This window comes from Oncorhynchus gorbuscha, linkage group LG15 (assembly GCF_021184085.1).
Source record: "Oncorhynchus gorbuscha isolate QuinsamMale2020 ecotype Even-year linkage group LG15, OgorEven_v1.0, whole genome shotgun sequence".
Taxonomy (NCBI): Eukaryota; Metazoa; Chordata; class Actinopteri; order Salmoniformes; family Salmonidae; genus Oncorhynchus; species Oncorhynchus gorbuscha.
Window position 1 is genome coordinate 66,292,559 of NC_060187.1, and position 21,074 is coordinate 66,313,632.

Below are 21,074 nucleotides of genomic sequence, written 5' to 3' on the forward strand. Positions count from 1 at the left end.
ACACTGGTTCTCTTTTCTCTCTCTTCCAAACGGCACTTCAACCTGAGAATTGACTTTGCCGGCATAATTAAAAGTGAATGTTTAAGGAGGGAGGTGAGCGGGGGTTTAATATCTGTTCTTTCCTGTGGGTTTCGACAGCCAGGTGAGAAAAAAAGAGAGATAAAAAAGTATTTTACATGTTCAGCGAAGGCTGTGTGTTTGTGAGTGTGTCGGATTTGCTTATCTCTCTGGTTTGGCCTGTGGAGCATCTACAGTATTTGGTGAATGAAAGAGTTGCGTTTATGGGTTTGCTTTGAGGCTCACAGCTACGTGGGCTCCACTGTTGACTTCCGTGTGTGTGTATGAGGGGGGGGGGGGGATTGGACAGTAAACTGTTGAGCTGACTAGGTAGAAATGTCATTAGAAAATGTGCCTCGCCTGCTGGCTTGTCCTAAAGGTGTCAAACAGGAGCAAAGGCCCTTGGCAAAACATCTATTGAGTGATGATGTCACATCTCCTGCTCTTCCTTCCTCAATGCCTCTCTGTTGAACTCCAGCTGGGAGAGAACAACAACAGCAAAGTGCGATGTGAAGCACAATTAGCACTCACACATCAGAGCTCTCACACACAGACAAATACCCACAAGCACACTTCCGCTTAAATACAGAGATGCTAGCTACTGGCCCAGAGGTGTGTGTGTGTGTGTGTGTGTGTGTGTGTGTGTGTGTGTGTGTGTGTGTGTGTGTGTGTGTGTGTGTGTGTGTGTGTGTGTGTGTGTGTGTGTGTGTGTGTGTGTGTGTGTGTGTGTGTGTGTGTGTGTGTGTGTGTGTGTGTGTGTGTGTGTGTGAATGTGATGGGGTAGGGGTACACATGGGCACACATAGAGATAGATGTACATTGTCCCACACACATACAATAGCATAGTTTTCTCCAGCATTGTGTTAGTGGGGGGGTTAACAATACTGTACAGAGAGATAACCTTCAAGTCTCCTGTATACTGGCACTGATGTACATGAATCTAAACACTTATTTTTTAAACAAATGTTTTTCACCCTAACATGACCATAGAAACTAATAGTGTCTCTGTCTATGACACCTTGCAATGCCAACGACAGACAACCTAAGACATCTTCCTACTCCACCACTCTGCTTCTTTTGATACAGACCTCAGTAAAAGGCCAGTGCTCTGGCATGCTGCTTTAATGTCCGACAGGGAAGGCCCGGGGAGACGGACCTCAAAGGCTGTCCTCCAGAATGCCAGATAACCTCCGCAGGTTAGACGAAGAGATCAAACACATGGGGGGGGGGGGAACTCACGAATGTGCTTTCAGGGTGGAGAGGAGGAAGGTCTCAACACACACTTCCCATGCGCTCTGCATCTTGACACACTCCCTGCATGTGCTCTTCATCCCCCTCATGAGGTCAGCACAAAAGGTCAAATGTCAGACAACTGACCCACCACATCCAATCAGAGGGCTCATTTTCACCTCTCTTTCCTCTCATATGCCAGTGAAAATAAATTGTGATTGAACATTTGCAGGACTTTCTTCCCCATTGCCTTAGTCCAGCCAGTCTTAGCACACTTAGCCAATCACACATACAGAGAGCAGTCAACCTAGCACACAGACAGAGAGCTTAACAGGCTTCAACAGCCCACATACAGAGAGCAGTCAACCTAGCACACAGACAGAGAGCAGTCAACCTAGCACACATACAGAGAGCAGTCAACCTAGCACACATACAGAGAGCAGTCAACCTAGCACACATACAGAGAGCAGTCAACCTAGCACACAGACAGAGAGCAGTCAACCTAGCACACATACAGAGAGCAGTCAACCTAGCACACATACAGAGAGCAGTCAACCTAGCACACAGACAGAGAGCAGTCAACCTAGCACACAGACAGAGAGCAGTCAACCTAGCACCAGAGAGCAGTCAACCTAGCACACATACAGAGAGCAGTCAACCTAGCACACATACAGAGAGCAGTCAACCTAGCACACATACAGAGAGCAGTCAACCTAGCACACATACAGAGAGCAGTCAACCTAGCACACATACAGAGAGCAGTCAACCTAGCACACATACAGATAGCAGTCAACCTAGCACACATACAGAGAGCAGTCAACCTAGCACACATACAGAGAGCAGTCAACCTTCCAAAAGACTCTTCATTCAACACACTGTCCTCACTAAGTGGATTAGGGAATCCAAAAAGCTTGTAAAAGTATGCCACATACAGAGCTTCTCTCAACCTAGCACACATACAGAGAGCAGTCAACACTAGGACGGAATGAAGAAGAGGGAACAAAGAAAGGGAAGGGGAAAAGGAAGACGAGTTAAGAGCGAGTATAGAATCTCTTATCCTGGTAATGATGCCTGCCTCTCATTTCACCACTGAATTATTGATGATGGGGAACTTTGTCTAATGCAAAAGGGCCATCAACTGGTGACAACGTTGCTTTTCAATTATTAGAGGCGCACTGCGCCAGATGAAAGGGCTTTGATTGGAGCCGTAAATTCCCGAAGCGCTTCCCTCATCCATCCCCTCATCCATCCCCTCCTCTCCTCCCTCATCCCCCTCCATCCCACAGCGGTGGAAGAGGAAAGAAAGAGGCAGGCCGTTCTGTCACTCGTCCTTTGTGCCGATAGAGGGGGGATTTGGTGCGATCCTGCCGCAGAGAACTCGGGGACCGTGAAAAGACATTTGACCAGGATTAAAAGTTGATGAGATGAAAGGATATTTTGGAGCGACAGCGTCAGGTACTTTAACAGCCCTGACCCATGGACAGTATGTCGTCACCAGAGGAACCTTTAACTAACATCTCACCTTTCCCACAGATAAAGATAGAAACCTGATAGGTCAGGCGAAGGGCCATGTAATCAGGGTCAAAGGTCATAATAGAGAGGCTTCTTGTGAAACCAAGGACCAAGTTCTAACTGACGGTTCTAAACTGCATGAAAAGAGAGAGGGATCAAGGAAGAAGTGGGAACATGGTGTGTGTGTGTGTGTGTGTGTGTGTGTGTGTGTGTGTGTGTGTGTGTGTGTGTGTGTGTGTGTGTGTGTGTGTGTGTGTGTGTGTGTGTGTGTGTGTGTGTGTGTGTGTGTGTGTGTGTGTGTGTGTGTGTGTGTGTGTGTGTGTGTGTGTGTGTGGCATGTGTGTTTGTGTGTGTGTGTGTGTGTGTGTGTGTGTGTGTGTGTGTGTGTGTGTGTGTGTGTGTGTGTGTGTGTGTGTGTGTGGTGGCATGTGTGTTTGTGTGTGTGTGTAAAAACTTCAGAGGTAAAGTTAGCTTATTAAGGGGGTCTGTGTTCTCAGTGTTCATAAATCAGCCGGCAGCCAGTCTGAACCTCTGGGAGGTGAACCGACCCCCATAGGACCTTACAACCCATAAAACACACACAAACACACACACATCAACTGCCCTTTCAAGTGCTGAGTTCACGTTCAGATCCACACCCAGACACAACTGCTGCTACCGGTGACGGGTGGTCATACATACAGTGGGGCAAAAAAGTATTTAGTCAGCCACCAATTGTGCAACTTCTCCAACTTAAAAAGATGAGAGAGGCCTGTAATTTTCATCATAGGTACACTTTCACTATGAAAAATCCCATTGTAGTATTTGTAATGAATTTATTTGCAAATTATGGTGGAAAATAAGTATTTAGTCAATAACAAAAGTTTATCTCAATAATTTGTTATATACCCTTTGTTGGCAATGACAGAGGTCAAACGTTTCCTGTAAGTCTTCACAAGGTTTTCACACACTGTTGCTGGTATTTTGGCCCATTCCTCCATGCAGATCTCCTCTAGAGCAGTGATGTTTTGGGGCTGTTGCTGGGCAACACGGACTTTCAACTCCCTCCAAAGATTTTCTATGGGGTTGAGATCTGGAGACTGGCTAGGCCACTCCAGGACCTTGAAATGCTTCTTACGAAGCCACTCCTTCGTTGCGCGGGCGGTGTGTTTGGGGTCATTGTCATGCTGAAAAACCCAGCCACGTTTCATATTCAATGCCCTTGCTGATGGAAGGAGGTTTTCACTCAAAATCTCAAGATACATGGCCACATTCATTCTTTCCTTTACACGGATCAGCCGTCCTGGTCCCTTTGCAGAAAAACAGCCCCAAAGCATGATGTTTCCACCCCCATGCTTCACAGTAGGTATGGTGTTCTTTGGATGCAACTCAGAATTCTTTGTCCTCCAAACACGACGAGTTGAGTTTTTACCAAAAAGTTATATTTTGGTTTCATCTGACCATATGACATTCTCCCAATCTTCTTCTGGATCATCCAAATGCTCTCTAGCAAACTTCAGACGGGCCTGGACATGTACTGGCTTAAGCAGGGGGACACGTCTGGCACTGCAGGATTTGAGTCCCTGGCGGCGTAGTGTGTTACTGATGGTAGGCTTTGTTACTTTGGTTCCAGCTCTCTGCAGGTCATTCACTAGGTCCTGCCGTGTGGTTCTGGGATTTTTGCTCACCGTTCTTGTGATAATTTTGACCCCACGGGGTGAGATCTTGCGTGGAGCCCCAGATCGAGGGAGATTATCAGTGGTCTTGTATGTCTTCCATTTCCTAATAATTGCTCCCACAGTTGATTTCTTCAAACCAAGCTGCTTACCTATTGCAAATTCACTCTTCCCAGCCTGGTGCAGGTCTACAATTTAGTTTCTGGTGTCCTTTGACAGCTCTTTGGTCTTGGCCATAGTGGAGTTTGGAGTGTGACTGTTTGAGGTTGTGGACAGGTGTCTTTTATACTGATAACAAGTTCTAACAGGTGCCATTAATACAGGTAACGAGTGGAGGACAGAGGAGCCTCTTAAAAAAGAAGTTACCGGTCTGTGAGAGCCAGAAATCTTGCTTGTTTGTAGGTGACCAAATACTTATTTTCCACCATAATTTGCAAATAAATTCATAAAAAAATCCAACAATGTGATTTTCTGGATTTTATTTTCTCATTTTGTCTGTCATAGTTGAAGTGTGCCTATGATGAAAATTACAGGCCTCTCTCATCTTTTTAAGTGGGAGAACTTGCACAATTGGTGGCTAACTAAATACTTTTTTGCCCTACTGTATGTGCACACACTCATGACCCAGATACTGGGTATCACCCAATAAAGTATGAGTAACTCCCCACTTCAGATCACATCATATTTTAGGCCCGCGTTGCGTTTTGTTGTTTAATATCATTAATAGTTCATCACATCGGGACTGGTTAATAATTCAGTGTAATTTCCACCAGGATACTGGACCGTGAGATGATGTAATCCCCGTATGAAATTCAGAAATTAGGCCCAGAAATAACAGTGATAAGATGTCCTCATGTAGGCCTGCGGTATATCAAAGGCCTTTCTTTTCATGTTGCTGTGTGAGTGGCGGGGCTGAGCGTGTGTGGATGTACTGCATGCCCCCATGGGGTGATACGCCTTTGCTTTAGATGTGCCTTTGTGGATTGTTTTACTAGATTTTTTTACTGAGCTTCTAGTCTTCAGAAAGCTGCTCAATATACTGTATACTGAACAAAAATATAAAGGCAACGTGCAACAATTTCAAAGATTTCACGGAGTTCTTGTCAGGAAATCAGTCAATTGATAGGAATTCATTAGGCCCTAAATCTATGGATTTCACATGACTGTGAAGGGGTGCAGCCAATGGGTGGGCCTGGAGGGCATAGGCCCACCCACTTGGCAGCCAGGCCCAAACACTAGGGAGACAGGCCCAGCCAATCAGAATGTGTTTTCCCCCACAAAAGGCATTTATAACAGATAGAAATACTCCTCAGCACCCCCTCAGACCATCCCAAAGGTGAAGAAGCTAGATGTGGAGGTCCTGGGCTGGTGTGGTTAAACATGGTCTGCGATTGTGAGGCCGGTTGGACATACTGTCAAACTCTCTAAAATGGTGTTGGCGGTGGCTTACAGAAATGAACATTCAATTCTCTGGTAACAGCTCTGGTGGACATTCCTGTATTCAGCATGTCAATTGCACGCTCCCTCAACAATCGAGACATTTGTGGCATTGTGTTGTGCAACAAAACTGCACATTTGAAAGTGGCCGTTTGTTGTCCCCAGCACAAGTTGCACCTGTGTAATGATCAAGCAGTTTAATCAGCTTCTTGATGTGCCACTCCTGTCAGGTGGATGGATTATCTTGGCAAAGGAGAAATGCTAACTAACAGGGATATAAACAAATTTGTGCAGAACATTTGAGAGAAAAGCTTTTTGTAAGTATGGAAAATTTCAGGGATTTTTTATTTCAGCTCATTCAACATTGGACCAACACTTTACATGATGCGTGTATATTTTTGTTCAGTGTAATTGTGTTAGTTGAATGTATTGATTTAAACATGCTTTTAAGTGAAGCTGGTATCAATTGTGTTGAATTCTTTGAAGTGACAGGAAGCCTATAGCCCACCAGGCAAATAGCTAAAGCAGGACTGTAAAGCTTTACCGACGGTTCTCTATCAGATAGAGTGAAAAACCTGAGTCATGCTCACGTTTAGTTTCAGCTCCCCATTAAGTTTCTGTTGCCCTTTCTGTCCACTGGAACATGCCTGACCCTCCCCCAATGACCTGGACCAGCGAGCAAAACATCAATTAATAAGAAGGAGAAGAATCCTATTAAATGAGCTTGGAAAATAACATGGCTCTCCTCCCCCAAAACGCCTGATTGGATGGGCTTTTGATGTATGTTCCAGGGTTTGGTTAATTAGTCAAGAAGAAGAAAAATCACTTTGGAATTTTTAGATATCTGCTGTGTAGACACGCCGTGTGTTTTTGTGGGTGATAGTTCAGAATCTCATTTAAGTTTATTTGCCAAGCAGCATTGTAATTTTGCTCTGTGCCTCCTTGGCTGCATTTAGACAGACAACCCAATTCTGATATTGCCATGGAAGCACAGTTTTGCGCCAGTCTCTGGTTAGAAGACACAATGGGTGTTTCATTTTGTTTGAATTCATCCACATGCGTGCATACACACACAAAAATGTGTCCGCGCGCGCGCACACACACACACACACACACACACACACACACACACACACACACACACACACACACACACACACACACACACACACACACACACACACACACACACACACACACACACACACACACACACACACACACACACACACACACACACACAGTCTTGTACAACTAACCTTGTGAGGACACACAATTCAGTCACATTCAAAATCCTATTTTCCCTAACAGATGTACAATATAGAAACAGGGCAGACAGTTGCAATAGACCCGTGCAACCCAAGGTTTGATAACCCTAACTTTAACCCTAACTTTAACCCTCACGTTAAACCCTCTAGAAATAGCATTTGACCATGTGTGGACCAACCAAATGTCCCCAGTTGGTCAAATCCTTGTTTGTTTACAACTTCTGGTCTCCACAGGTATAGTTAAACACGTCCACACACACACACACACACACACACACACACACACACACACACACACACACACACACACACACACACACACACACACACACACACACACACACACACACACACACACACACACACACACACACACACACACACACACACACAAGCTAGGGTACTGATGGCACTTAATGTATTCTCATGTCTTTGCTCTGGCGAGGTGTGAATTATTTTGTCCCTTGAGTACCACATCACACACTCACATACATATACACATACCCTCACAAATACCCCTGCATACATACACTGAGCTTGTTAAAGAGCTTGTTTCTCCAACTACCAGGCGGTGGGTCTGGGTAAACTAGGGAATTACTCTTTTACACGGGTAGTTTACTCCCATTTGCCTCCAATCTCAAATAAAGCCCCCAATTGAACGTGAAATCTCCCACCGCCTGCGATTGTTTGTTGATTTTCTGCCGTGCACAACCTCAGAGCTCGGCGCTCTGTTTGATTAATTGATTTCTGCAGCCTTTAAATCTTTAAACGAGTCCCTTTTTTAGGCAGTTTATTTCTCCCCCTTTGAAGTTGGCAATTCAAAAAGGAGCTCTTCACAGCCCTATGCAAATGATGGTCTATGACAGCACCCCCGTACCAAATCGATAACAACATGGTGGGATATTCTCTGGCCTCCATTCTTACATAATATTGATTTCCCATCACAGGTTTCAACTGCCCAGGGACTTTCCGAAACATGTTGATGGGTTTTTGTGCCCTTCTCGTCTAACCCTCATTTCACATAACTCTCTCCAACAGGGCAAAAGTTTGTTTGTGGCTCGCAAGATTCAAAACTAAAAACCTAATTAGAAGCCCTATTATGGGTTAACTAATAGTAATTATATAATCAAATCAATTGTATACATCCACACAGCTTCACAACTTCCCTGGTAAGATGTCTCTGTACAAGTCATTACCTACAAGATGGGGGAATTTGAGAATAATGACAGCATGGGTGTATGTGTACTCTAGTGTGTGTGTGTGTGTGTGTGTGTGTGTGTGTGTGTGTGTGTGTGTGTGTGTGTGTGTGTGTGTGTGTGTGTGTGTGTGTGTGTGTGTGTGTGTGTGTGTGTGTGTGTGTGTGTGTGTGTGTGTGTGTGTGTGTGTGTGTGTGTGTGTGTGTGTGTGCTCCTCTGTCGCGGTGCAGGTGTCTCCTCACGTGGTGCTCTGTGGGCTGTATGGGAGGCCCGGGTGTTCCTCAACAACAGCCTGGTTATGTGGTCCATGCCTGGAGTCTAGTCCCATAATGAGCATCCGCTACCATAACACTGCACCTCATTAACCTGAGTGAGGCTGCTACAGCACTCCAAGTACAAGTTGCCTTCAAGCGCAGATATAGGATCAGCTCATCCCCCGCACATCATAACCTTAACCACTGGCCTTAGATCAGTGTCTAAGGGCATCTTCATCCCATTGTAGTGAGACCAGGCCTAAGCAGGCTAAAGTGAGAGACGGGGAAGAACAGGAGAAATTAGATCTCTGCCACCCTCAGGCTGTAGAGGAACTCCTGAGCACAGCTCTGTCCATATTAGATCAGCTAATGAAGGCCCGTCTGGGGGCACAGGGGAGGTTTCTCTGTAACTGCCCTGAAATGGCACAATCTCCTATGTAAAGTGTGTTTCTACCTTATAATGGAGGTCTAGTAATATGTGTGAGAAAGAATAAGGAGATAGGAGGGGTGTAAAAAGAGAAACAGAGAAACAGACAGACACTACTCCAAACAGGGACATAGCACATGCTATCTCTATCGTTACATGGGACCAACACAATATCACAGCTAATTGTGAAATAGACACAAATGACATATTCGAAATTCGTGACAGGTAAAACGCATTTTGTGTGTATTACACAATTTTCTTTCTTCATAACCCATTACACAAATTCCAATTGTTGTGGCTAACGCTAGCTAGGTGGCTGACTTTAAGGTTCGGAGTTAAGGTTAGGGTTAGGTAACATGCTAGCTAAGTAGTTAAAGGGTTAAGGTTAGTGGAAGGGTTGGCTAACAATCGAAGTAGTTGCAAAGTAGTTTAAAAGCAGTAAGTAGTTGCAAAACTGCTAATTAGCTAAAGTGCTAAAATTGTCAGTGATGAGATTTGAACACACAACCTTTGGGTTGATAGATGTAGTTATCAGGAAGGCTGTTCAGGAAGGCTGTTCTGAATGGGCGTCACTTTTTATCAATCTCCAAGCATAATATATTAATATAGCTTCCTATCTCACGGGCATGGCAGGTATTTATATGGTAGCGTTTATAATGTTTCCATGTCTCTCCTCCTCTTTTACTATTAGCAAGCGTGACGAATTGACCTGTTAACTTCAGCCTATGAGCACGGCACACTAAGGCGATGTCACCACACTTGCTGTTTAACCTATGGGCTCAATTGTGCAACAATCCCTTTTGTTTCTTTCAACCAATGGACATAAATCCAGGGGAGTATTTATATGTCAACTCACCTCGTGTCTCTCACTTGCTGTCTTACAGTAACAGTCTTCCAAACAACCTTGTACCTCTCCACCACCACATGAAGGCCCGTCATTCGAACCCCATTCTCACAGAGAGGGGTTTGGATGTCAGCTGCCTAGCAAAGGGTTACCTGTTATCCACATCTGACTCCATTTCTCAGCCTTTACTCAGTTGAACGGTCTTTAACTGGGATTGAAATGCACTGTATACGAAATCGCGTTCTGCACACAAAAACATTGTCTTTTTCGTGTGCCTGTCACGAGTTTCCAATAAGCAATGTGTCTATTTGACAATAATCAGTGATACTGGGATGATGAGACGTTCTAGCTCATGAGCCTATGAGCGAGTCTATAATAAATGAATGCATGTCCCATTCCATTCCTTCTCAATGACCACACACACAAACACCTTTCCAGATGCTGGCTGCACGACTGATGTCAAAACTGCACACTGTTCTCCTCTGGGGGCTCTGAACACTAGAAAAGCAGGGACATACAGTCCATTGATCTGTTGATGGAACAACATAGCTGGGCTGGGCAGAAGGGCTGCACACACACATCTAAAAACTCCTATCATTAGCTGTGAGAGAAACGGAATGCCTAAATCCCTGATCACAGTGTGTATATTGCCTTTCTTTTTAAACGAGAGCATTTCAAGTGCAAGCTGCCTCTGCTGTTGACGGAGAGGGATTTCAGCAGTGTTTATTTATGTGTCTCCAGGAATTAATATAAATCCCAGCGTACAAGTTTGAGCGTGTCCAATTTCACAATTAAGATTAGCAGTGGCAGGGGAGATCTGATTTGTGTGCATACAGTGCCTTCAGAAAGTATTCACACCACATGACTTTTTCCATATTTTGTTGTGTTACAACCTGCATTTAAAATGGATTAAATATAGATTTGTTTTGTCACTTGCCTACACACAATACCCCATAATGTCAAAGAGGAATTGTGTTTTTCAACATTTTTACAAATGAAAAGCTGAAATGTCTTGAGTCCATAAGTACTCAACTCCTTTGTTATGGCGAGCCTAAATAAGTTCAGGAGTAAAAATGTGCTTAACAAGCCGCATAAGATACACTAACATTCAAAAGTTTGGCGTCACTTATACATTTCCATGTTTTTGAAAGAAATGCTCTTTGTTTGTCCATTAAAAATAACATCAAATTGATCAGAAATATAGTGTAGACATTGTTGATGTTGTGAATGAGTACTGTAGCTGGAAACGGCAGATTTATGATGGAAAATCTACATAGGCATACAGAGGCCGATTATCAGCAACCATCACTCCTGTCTTCCAATGGCACAATGTGTTCAGGGGATCTACGTTCAGGGGATCTACGTGTTTGAGAGTGTGAGTTGGAAGCAGACGATACACTCACAGCTGTAATTGCTGCCAACGGTGCTTCTACAAAGTCAAATCAAATCTAATTTATTTGTCACATACACATGGTTAGCAGATGTTAATGCGAGTGTTGTGAAATGCTTGTGCTTCTAGTTCCGACAATGCAGTAATAACCAACGAGTAATCTAACCTAACAATTCCAAAACTACTACCTTATACACACAAATGTAAAGGGATAAAGATTATGTACATAAATATATATGAATGAGTGATGGTACAGAACGGCATAGGCAAGATGCAGTAGATGGTATCGAGTACACTATATACATACTGTATGAGATGAGTAATGTAGGGTATGTAGACAAAGTGGCATAGTTTAAAGTGGCTAGTGATATATGAATTACATAAAGATGCAGTAGATGATATAGGGTACAGTATATACATATACATATGAGATGAGTAATGTAGGGTATGTAAACATTATATTAAGTAGCATTGTTTAAGTGGTTAGTGATATATTTTACATCAATTTCCATCAATTCCATTATTAAAGTGGCTGAAGTTGAGTCAGTGTGTTGGCAGCAGCCACTCAATGTTAGTGGTGGCTATTTAACAGTCTGATGGCCTTGAGATAGAAGCTGTTTTTCAGTCTCTCGGTCTCTGCTTTGATTTACCTGTACTGACCTCGCCTTCTGGATGATAGTGGGGTGTACAGGCAGATATTCGGGTGCTTGTTGTCCTTGATGATCTTTATGGCCTTCCTGTGACATCGGGTGGCGTAGGTGTCCTGGAGGGCAGGTAGTTTTCCCCCGGTGATGCGTTGTGCAGACCTCACTACCCTCTGGAGAGCCTTATGGTTGTGGGCGGAGCAGTTGCCGTACCAGGCGGTGATACAGCCCGACAGGATGCTCCCGATTGTGCATCTGTAGAAGTTTGTGATTGCTTTTGGTGACAAGCCAAATTTCTTCAGCCTCCTGAGGTTGAAGAGGCGCTGCTGTGCCTTCTTCACGACGCTGTCTGTGTGGGTGGACCAATTCAGTTTGTCCGTGATGTGTACGCCGAGGAACTTATTATTGACTCAGTGGTGTGAATACTATTGTAAATTAGATACTGCTGTATTTAATTTTCATTACATTTGCAAACCTTTCAAAAAACATGTTGTAGGTGGGTGAGAAAAATAATCTATTTAATCAATTTTGAATTCAGGCCTTAACACAAAATGTGGAATAAGTCAAGGGATATGAATACTTTCTGAAGGCACTGTATGTGTGTGCCTGTGAATGTGCGAGTGCGTGTATATATGGGAGGGTGTCTTCCGGAGCGGGTGGGTCAGGATGTTCGGGGGCCAGCAGAGGTTCGAGTGACCTTGTCCTAGTTCGTCATAAAAAATGGTCTCCCTAGGGCTAGTGTGGAGCGGCTGTCAATAACCTATTATAACACAATGGAGAGGGCTGAGCCTCACTCTGGCATGAAGTTCAATTATGAGGGAGAGAGAGAGAGAGAGAGAGAGAGAGAGAGAGAGAGAGAGAGAGAGAGAGAGAGAGAGAGAGAGAGAGAGAGAGAGAGAGAGAGAGAGAGAGAGAGAGAGAGAGAGAGAGAGAGAGAGAGAGAGAGAGAGAGAGAGAGAGAGAGACCATCACTATATCCCGAGGCTATGTCCAAGTCCCTGTCCTTGTGTGTGCATTCCCTTACAGCTGTAACGCTGATTCAGGCAGACCCAAACAGTTCTTCAGGGCCTCATTTGGTCCAAAAAAAGACCATTCTGGAGAGGTTTAGCTTCCTCACAATGATTTATCCTCCAGTGCTCTCCTCCTTCTGCACACACACACAGTCGAAGGCCACACACCGAGGTACAGGCACACACACACTGGCAAAAATAAACACACAGGACTATCAACAGAAATACATAAATACGCATGTAGATTAGATAGAAGTATAAACCAATACATAAACGCCCATATGTGTACCACAACGACACACACATTCCCCTTTCTCCTCCTATACGACTGAGCTAACATTGCATGTGTACGTGTATTTAATGATGTATACAGGTCCACAGGCATGTCTCGAAGCCATACTGTAAACAGCAGATGGGAGAACGGTTTAATTGTCAGAAGTGGAGTCAGAAGGAGGAGACGCTGGTGGTACAGCAAGGCTAGAGGTACAATGTCTGGTTGCTTTAGCCCATGGTGAGGCCAGAAATAAAGAAATAGATAAATAAAGAGAAAGAGGGGTAGGAAGGAAGGAAGAAACCCTATCAAGCCGCGCCTGACATCCAAATGTGTCACCCAAGGGCACCCAAGCGGAGAAAATGTATGTAGGCATACTTTTTGCACCGTTATAATTTGATGACGGGACAGGGATTGGGTGCACACACACACACACACACACACACACACACACACACACACACACACACACACACACACACACACACACACACACACACACACACACACACACACACACACACACACACACACACACACACACACACACACACACACACACACACACACACACACACCTAAATAAAGGACAGGAGGAGGGGAAAAGATAAGCTCACACCAACTTACTCTCAAACAGCAATCCCCAGGTACTACATATATACCTGATATACATGAGTACACCAACACAGTTCACACTCACATACGTTTATATCAAATCCTTATGTCCGGGATATTATTCAAATGTGGTACTGAGACAGACACAAAGTGTGATTTCTGGCATCCGGCTCCTCCACAGTCACTTCTAATCTAACTGGAAGAACAGAGAGCCACTCCAGAAAAGTCCAGTCAGCAGCAAGCCCAGTCAGTCTGGTGTCTGTAAGCTCTACAGTGTGTGGGCCCCAATTTATCAACCTCCTTTTCCGCCAGCTGACGAAGGTACTTTCTCGTCTCTCTCATTTCTCTCCCTCTGCCTCCCTTTCTTTTTCACTCGTTCCATCACCCCAGGGCCAGCTCTCCGTGCTGTGTTTGGGGAAAGATAAAGTTGTTTCTTGCAGAGGTTTTCCAAACTTTCATGGGTGCTATCCCTGGATCCCTCTAGGGCAGGGGAATGGAAGGAACGGAGCTCTCCCACACACTCGACACACACAATCCATTATCGGCATTTACTAAGCCAATACACACATCATGGAGATAGAGACTTGGGAAAAAGTGCCCCTCAGCATTGTACTGTAGACACACACATGCACACACTTTGAGTCGGCTCTACTTGCAGTGTTTCACCTACATGTGCTGAGGGTGGAGTGCCGAGCCCCCCTAGAGCAACTATCCAGGGCTGCAGAAATCAAAATGTTTGAAAGGAAACCACATGGAAAACAAATATGACCAATGGACCACTAATTATTCTTGGGATAAGGGGCGCAAAGCCAGATGAAGAGCCTGCCTGGCCTTGATATTGGAAGGGGGCACACTGCCCTGTGCAAAATCATTTTTATGTGGCCCTGGAAATGCATAAGTCCCCTTTATACACATAATGCCCCACCAGCCGTGTATAAACATAATGCCCCCCCAGCCGTGTATAAACATAATGCCCCCCCAGCCGTGTATACACATAATGCCCCCCCAGCCGTGTATACACATAATGCCCCACCAGCCGTGTATAAACATAATGCCCCCCAGCCGTGTATAAACATAATGCCCCCCAGCCGTGTATACACATAATGCCCCCCAGCTGTGTATACACATAATGCCCCCAGCCGTGTATAAACATAATGCCCCCCCCAGCCGTGTATACACATAATGCCCCCCAGCCGTATATACACATAATGCCCCCAGCCGTGTATACACATAATGCCCCCCAGCCGTGTATACACATAATGCCCCACCAGCCGTGTATAAACATAATGCCCCCAGCTGTGTATAAACATAATGCCCCCCCCCAGCTGTGTATACACATAATGCCCCACCAGCCGTGTATAAACATAATGCCCCCCAGCCGTGTATAAACATAATGCCCCCCCAGCCGTGTATACACATAATGCCCCCAGCCGTGTATAAACATAATGCCCCCACCGCCGTGTATAAACATAATGCCCCCCAGCCGTGTATACACATAATGCCCCCAGCCGTGTATAAACATAATGCCCCCCAGCCGTGTATACACATAATGCCCCCCAGCCGTATAAACATAATGCCCCCCCCAGCCGTGTATAAACATAATGCCCCCCAGCCGTGTATAAACATAATGCCCCCCAGCCGTGTATAAACATAATGCCCCCCAGCCGTGTATACACATAATGCCCCCCAGCCGTGTATACACATAATGCCCCACCAGCCGTGTATAAACATAATGCCTCCCCAGCCGTGTATAAACATAATGCCCCCCCCAGCCGTGTATACACATAATGCCCCCCAGCCGTGTATAAACATAATGCCCCCCCCAGCCGTGTATACACATAATGCCCCCCAGCCGTATATACACATAATGCCCCCCAGCCGTGTATACACATAATGCCCCCCAGCCGTGTATACACATAATGCCCCCCAGCCGTGTATACACATAATGCCCCCCAGCCGTGTATACACATAATGCCCCCAGCCGTGTATACACATAATGCCTCCCCCAGCCGTGTATACACATAATGCCCCCCCAGCCGTGTATACACATAATGCCCCCCAGCCGTGTATACACATAATGCCCCCCCCAGCCGTGTATACACATAATGCCCCCCAGCCGTATATACACATAATGCCCCCCCAGCCGTGTATACACATAATGCCTCCCCAGCCGTGTATACACATAATGCCCCCCCCAGCCGTGTATACACATAATGCTACAATGGCTCAAGACAAACCACTGTGTGTGTGACCGGCTTGTTAATGAAATGGTATTTGACACCAAAGTTGAGTCACCAACACTAGTGTCCTCTGAACCTTGTCTTCCCACTCACAGGTTTAAGCAAGGTCAATGTGGCCTACAAGGACACATGGGAAGACACAAATGTAGGAACACACATGTATGCGTGCATGTACAGCACATAACAGATCAGTAATATTGAGCTTTCTTCAAGTGAAAGACAACTTCAATTCACATCCAGAAATAAATACAGTACTTGAATCTGCTCTACAGCTGGCATTGAAAGGCCTAAGAAGTGCCAGACATGGAAGACAAAGACGAAAAGTGAGGGGAAAGAGAAACACTGTGTGTGTGTGTGTGTGTGTGTGTGTGCGTGCGTGCATGCATGCGTGCGTGTGTGTGTGTGTGTGCGCGTGTGTGTGTGGAAAGACAAACAAAGGGGTGGAAAGTCATCTAGACCCATCCACACACTTGGGGCAGATTGTGTTATCTGAAAGCATCTACTCTTTAGAACGGGAAAAAATAACCATTCCTCTTCTAACACACTCAAACGGAATGTGGCGCAGTGGCACTTGGCTAGACAATAGTTTGAACAGTAATTATGTCCCCAAAGACCTTTGCATTGGCGCTCTCCCTTGCATGGCCACAAGAGCGGAGAACAATACTTCTGATTACATGTGGTTTACTCCAAGACATCCCCCAGGCCAGTGAATCTATCTAAGCTGCATGTGCTTCACGTATTATGCAGTGAATGTAATACTTTTAATTGGCTATAAGGGGAGATAATATGCATTATCAAACAAATCTCACAAACAAACACTTGAACACCGTTAAGAATATATAGGCCTAGGCTATAATTGGGATGTGTAGTGATCACACATGCAGACATCCTTACAACACATGCAGACATCAGCGTTATAGTTTGACATAAAGACTACACAGGCACACTGAGTCTGTGTATAGACTCTTGTGGGGGGGCTCTCTCAAGCATTTTGGTTATGCTGATAGATAAAAGTGTCCCTGCTCCATTTTGACAATTCCACTCAGTACATTTCGGTCGTTATTCCATTTGAACTCGCTCCAGTATCACAAGAAAAGTATTTTCCCACTCATCTCTGCAGCTTGTACAAGAACATTCCTCCTAGCAGCACAACATCTATATTATAATCTATCTACTCATATTCAAATTGAGGACTTCAACAAGATGTAAGACGACATTATCTTCATGGGAGAAGCTTCCGTTAGTATCCGGGGGAGGGTAAGGTTTTATTAATTCATATATCATTGTTATGCAGCGCCGACAATATAAATCATGTAGACAATCTGTTGGTTGACCTAATTTGTCGGGTGAGGCTTGTGTTAATAATTAAGCGCTAATTGAACATGACTTGAGGTTTCCATGGTTTAATCATATGTTGTAGCACAACATTACAACAATGCAATAAATACTGAGTAATGAGTTTAGTGCGGAAAATTTGAATTCTAGTTCACTTTACGCATGAGAGCACCACTGCATAAACCCGACTCCAACGTCCCTTAAACAAACTATCTCCTGTCAAGTCCGTTGTCTAGGTTTGTAAGACCACATGTGCCAGACTAGGAAAGTCAGGGTGAATAAATAATCACCATTACTCTAAATAAACAGCGGATGAGGCAGAGTTCTCGTTTGGAAAACTTCATTACCTCTAGATCCACTTGGCATGTCAGAGGAGACTTTTCCTTAAACTAGCAGATGTCGTGATTTAGGGACTTGGCCAAATCCTCACCTGGACAACTTTTCATGATATGAGGTTAATGTCTGAATTCAATCACAGTCTAAATCCGAGCAATAACATGTATTTCAGTTGTGACTGTCATCTAAAAAAAAACTGGCTAATCGTTAGGCCTGTTATACAGGCTATGGTAATGTCTTCAACTGTATCACTATCTCCAGCATCACAATTCTTAAGCCTAAAATTAGCATAATGGTACAGTCGCTAGGTTTAGGATACAGAAAAGCAACCAAAAATGAATTTATTTGTGCATAAGATCTATTTGGAAAAAATGATACAGATGTTAATGTCCTTAATAGCGCCAGTGCACACCCATACATGGACACTCATGTGTTGGGCATTGGGGACAGTGGGCAGACGTGTCTTGCATGCATAGCCACACACACATTTCCATCATCCAAGTGCTATAATCCTGTTTACCCAATTAGCGACCTGCCGGCAACAAATAACACCTTCACCTAGCGTGTCAATGATGTGTAATCAACGTAGAGCGAACACATGCATCCCAGAGTGCGATAAATAGGTTCTTGTGAATATCATTACGCACAGCATGAATGACAACTGGCCATACAGTAGAATTAAGACTCATTGAATAAAAGTCTATATTATACTTCAAAATGTAGGCTATATATTGTGCAAAACAACAAAAACATCGGCCATGAGGATTTCTGAATGAATAAGATACTGCCAGGTTCCGTTGCCAACTGATTTTCTCCTGCGCAAGGTGCTGCAGCTCAGCTCGCGCATCCAACGGATGAAATAGCAATATACCCAAACCAAACATCACTTTATTCACACCTGATATCAAGTTATTGTCCAATTTTTAAATTATTCCACGGACGTGCGCGATTATCTTTTTAATTCATTGTTTTACATTGCAGCCTAATAAGTAGCTAAACATGTTTTTTTCTATAGCAAGTAAACTTTATCTAAAAGCCCTGAGCAAATACAATAGGATACGCTGAGTCTCTCACTCACAATGATGCTTAGACCTATAAAATACTGTTTCACATGAGTGTCGGATATAGTAATGGTGCACCGCGCGAGAGACTTTCCCAAATGAGCCCCATTCAACACTGTACCAATGGCATAGGCATAGCCTACATTTTCCAAAGAGACAGATGCCTCAGACAACTAGCAACTTTGAATGGGAAAAACACTGAAAACACACGACACTGCACCTTTTACAATCCACCCTTACCTCTGAGGTTTTGGATTTTGACCATGACCTCTGCGGGGGACTTCAGTCTGTGCGCGAGATACAGACGACCCGAGTCCCTCTCGATCTGAACCGGGGAGTCCGCCTCTGATATTATCTCGTACCACTTTTTCTCAAACTTCTGGCCAGGCACCGTGAATATCATGTCACCGACTTTCACATCCTCTGAGACGGTCACTGTGTAGGACAGTTCCTCGGAGACCGCTCGGGGCCTCCTAACCTTCGAGACAGCAGGTCTCTGCACATCAAGGTGAAGTGTCACCGGCTTACTTATCAATGCGACATCTCCATTATCTTGAGCGTAAATACGGACTGTTAGGTTCATGACACCAATGAGAGAACTGACCAGCATTACCTGACCGGTTTGGGGAACTACGTACACATGTTGGCATTTTGGAGATGCGTAATAAGTGACCCGGCCATTCATTCCACCGTCGGAATCCTTTGCAAAAAGACGGACCAATTCGGAACCGATAGGGGTCAATTCGTCAACTTTTACCCTTTCGTTTCCCTCGATGAACTGGGGTATGTTGTCGTTTGAATCAAGCACCTCTATTTTAATCACCACGGCACTATTCAAACAACCAGAAAGCACAACCTTCAAATCGTACACTGCTATAAACTCTCTGTCCAAAGTTTCTGTGGATTTCAAAATAAGATGCTGTTCTCCTTGATGGTAAACCACACGAAAATCCGATGCGTCCTTCCCTTCCAACGCAATGTCCAGTTCCGAAACATGACAGTTGCTTCCAACCGGTAAAGCTACCCAATCCACCACTGTTCCAGCGGGCGAGTTCTCCACAATTTGTCCATAATACACAGGCAGCTTTGAATTCCCTGTTGAAAATGAAACCAATGCGACAAGCAACAATGTCTTCAGGGCTACGGTTCCGTTTGTAGCTCCCGTCATGTTTCCATCAAATCAGTGTTGTCACTCTAGTACAACATAAAAGTTTCTTGCGGCATAAATAATCGAACAATTATTGTTATTAATACTCGGTGAGGGTGAGTAGATATATGGTGTAAATGTCCCCAAAAGTGCAATGCTTCAGAAATGAAAAAGCAGCAGTCCCTCAAAGAACAGCGCCAAAGTGACAAGTTCGCTTCCAGTTTATTCCGTGAAGCATCACTTGAGCACAGAGAGGATGAATTCTACACTGACAGGCATAGGCTACACGCAGCAGATGCTCCATGTGGTACTATGATCACCGCCCTTCGAGGCACAGCCAATCGGAGATCGGAATGGGACGGAAAGACAGCTATCGGCCAGCCCACACGCAGTTTGATTTAGCTGCGCAGGAGACGAACGTTGGATAGCTTTTAGTATTCAGGCCCACAATGTAAAATGCTGTGTGTAAGCAATGGGTGAGTTTTGTTTGCTGGAGAGACTTGTCCCTAGAATACACATTCGTTTTCTTGGGTTTTGGCAAACTGTTATCAGTGTTCTGTTGGGCTGCACTACAGGCAACATTATAGGCCTCAAATGTTGTCTGGATTTACCTCCCTTGATAGAAAGGCTTTATGCTAAACAAAAGTTATTTTTTATATGTTTTATGGTTCCTGGTTGGAGTAGATTGTTCTGCTTTCAACGTGTGACGTCGGGAACCAATTTGGCTTCTCAACATTATATAATAGAATAGTCGAATAAAACCCCAAAATATATTAAAGCTGCAAAATGTAACCTTTTGGGGCACCAACCAAATTCACATAGAAATGTGTGTTATAGATGTGTCACTCATTGAAAGCAAGTCTAAGAAGTGGTAGATCTGTCTCTATGCTTCCAGTTCTTACGTTTTGACATATTTGACTTTCGGTTTTGTACACCAGCTTTAAACAACTGCAAATACAATGTTTTTGGTTATGGAAAATATATTTTACAGCAGTTTAGATGGTACAATGATTCTCTACACTATACTTGCTCGTGTTTTCACATGAACTTAAATTAGGCGAACTATTAGAATTTTAGCAGAGCGATTTCTGCATAGTGCATCTTTACATTTTTAGTACCCAAAATGACTAATTACGTTTTTCCTA

The 21,074-nt window shown here is 44.3% G+C and overlaps 1 protein-coding gene across 1 annotated transcript in view; it reads right to left on the minus strand.

The window, feature by feature from the left end:
* Positions 1 to 20,186, minus strand: part of LOC123998339 (neural-cadherin-like) — a 164,421-nt gene extending 144,235 nt beyond the window's left edge. The window contains exon 1 of the mRNA XM_046303461.1: positions 19,023 to 20,186. Within this exon, the coding sequence (XP_046159417.1) occupies positions 19,023 to 19,950 (928 nt within the window). The 5' untranslated portion in view covers positions 19,951 to 20,186. The remainder of the gene's footprint in view (positions 1 to 19,022) is intronic.
* Positions 20,187 to 21,074: the final 888 nt, after the last annotated feature.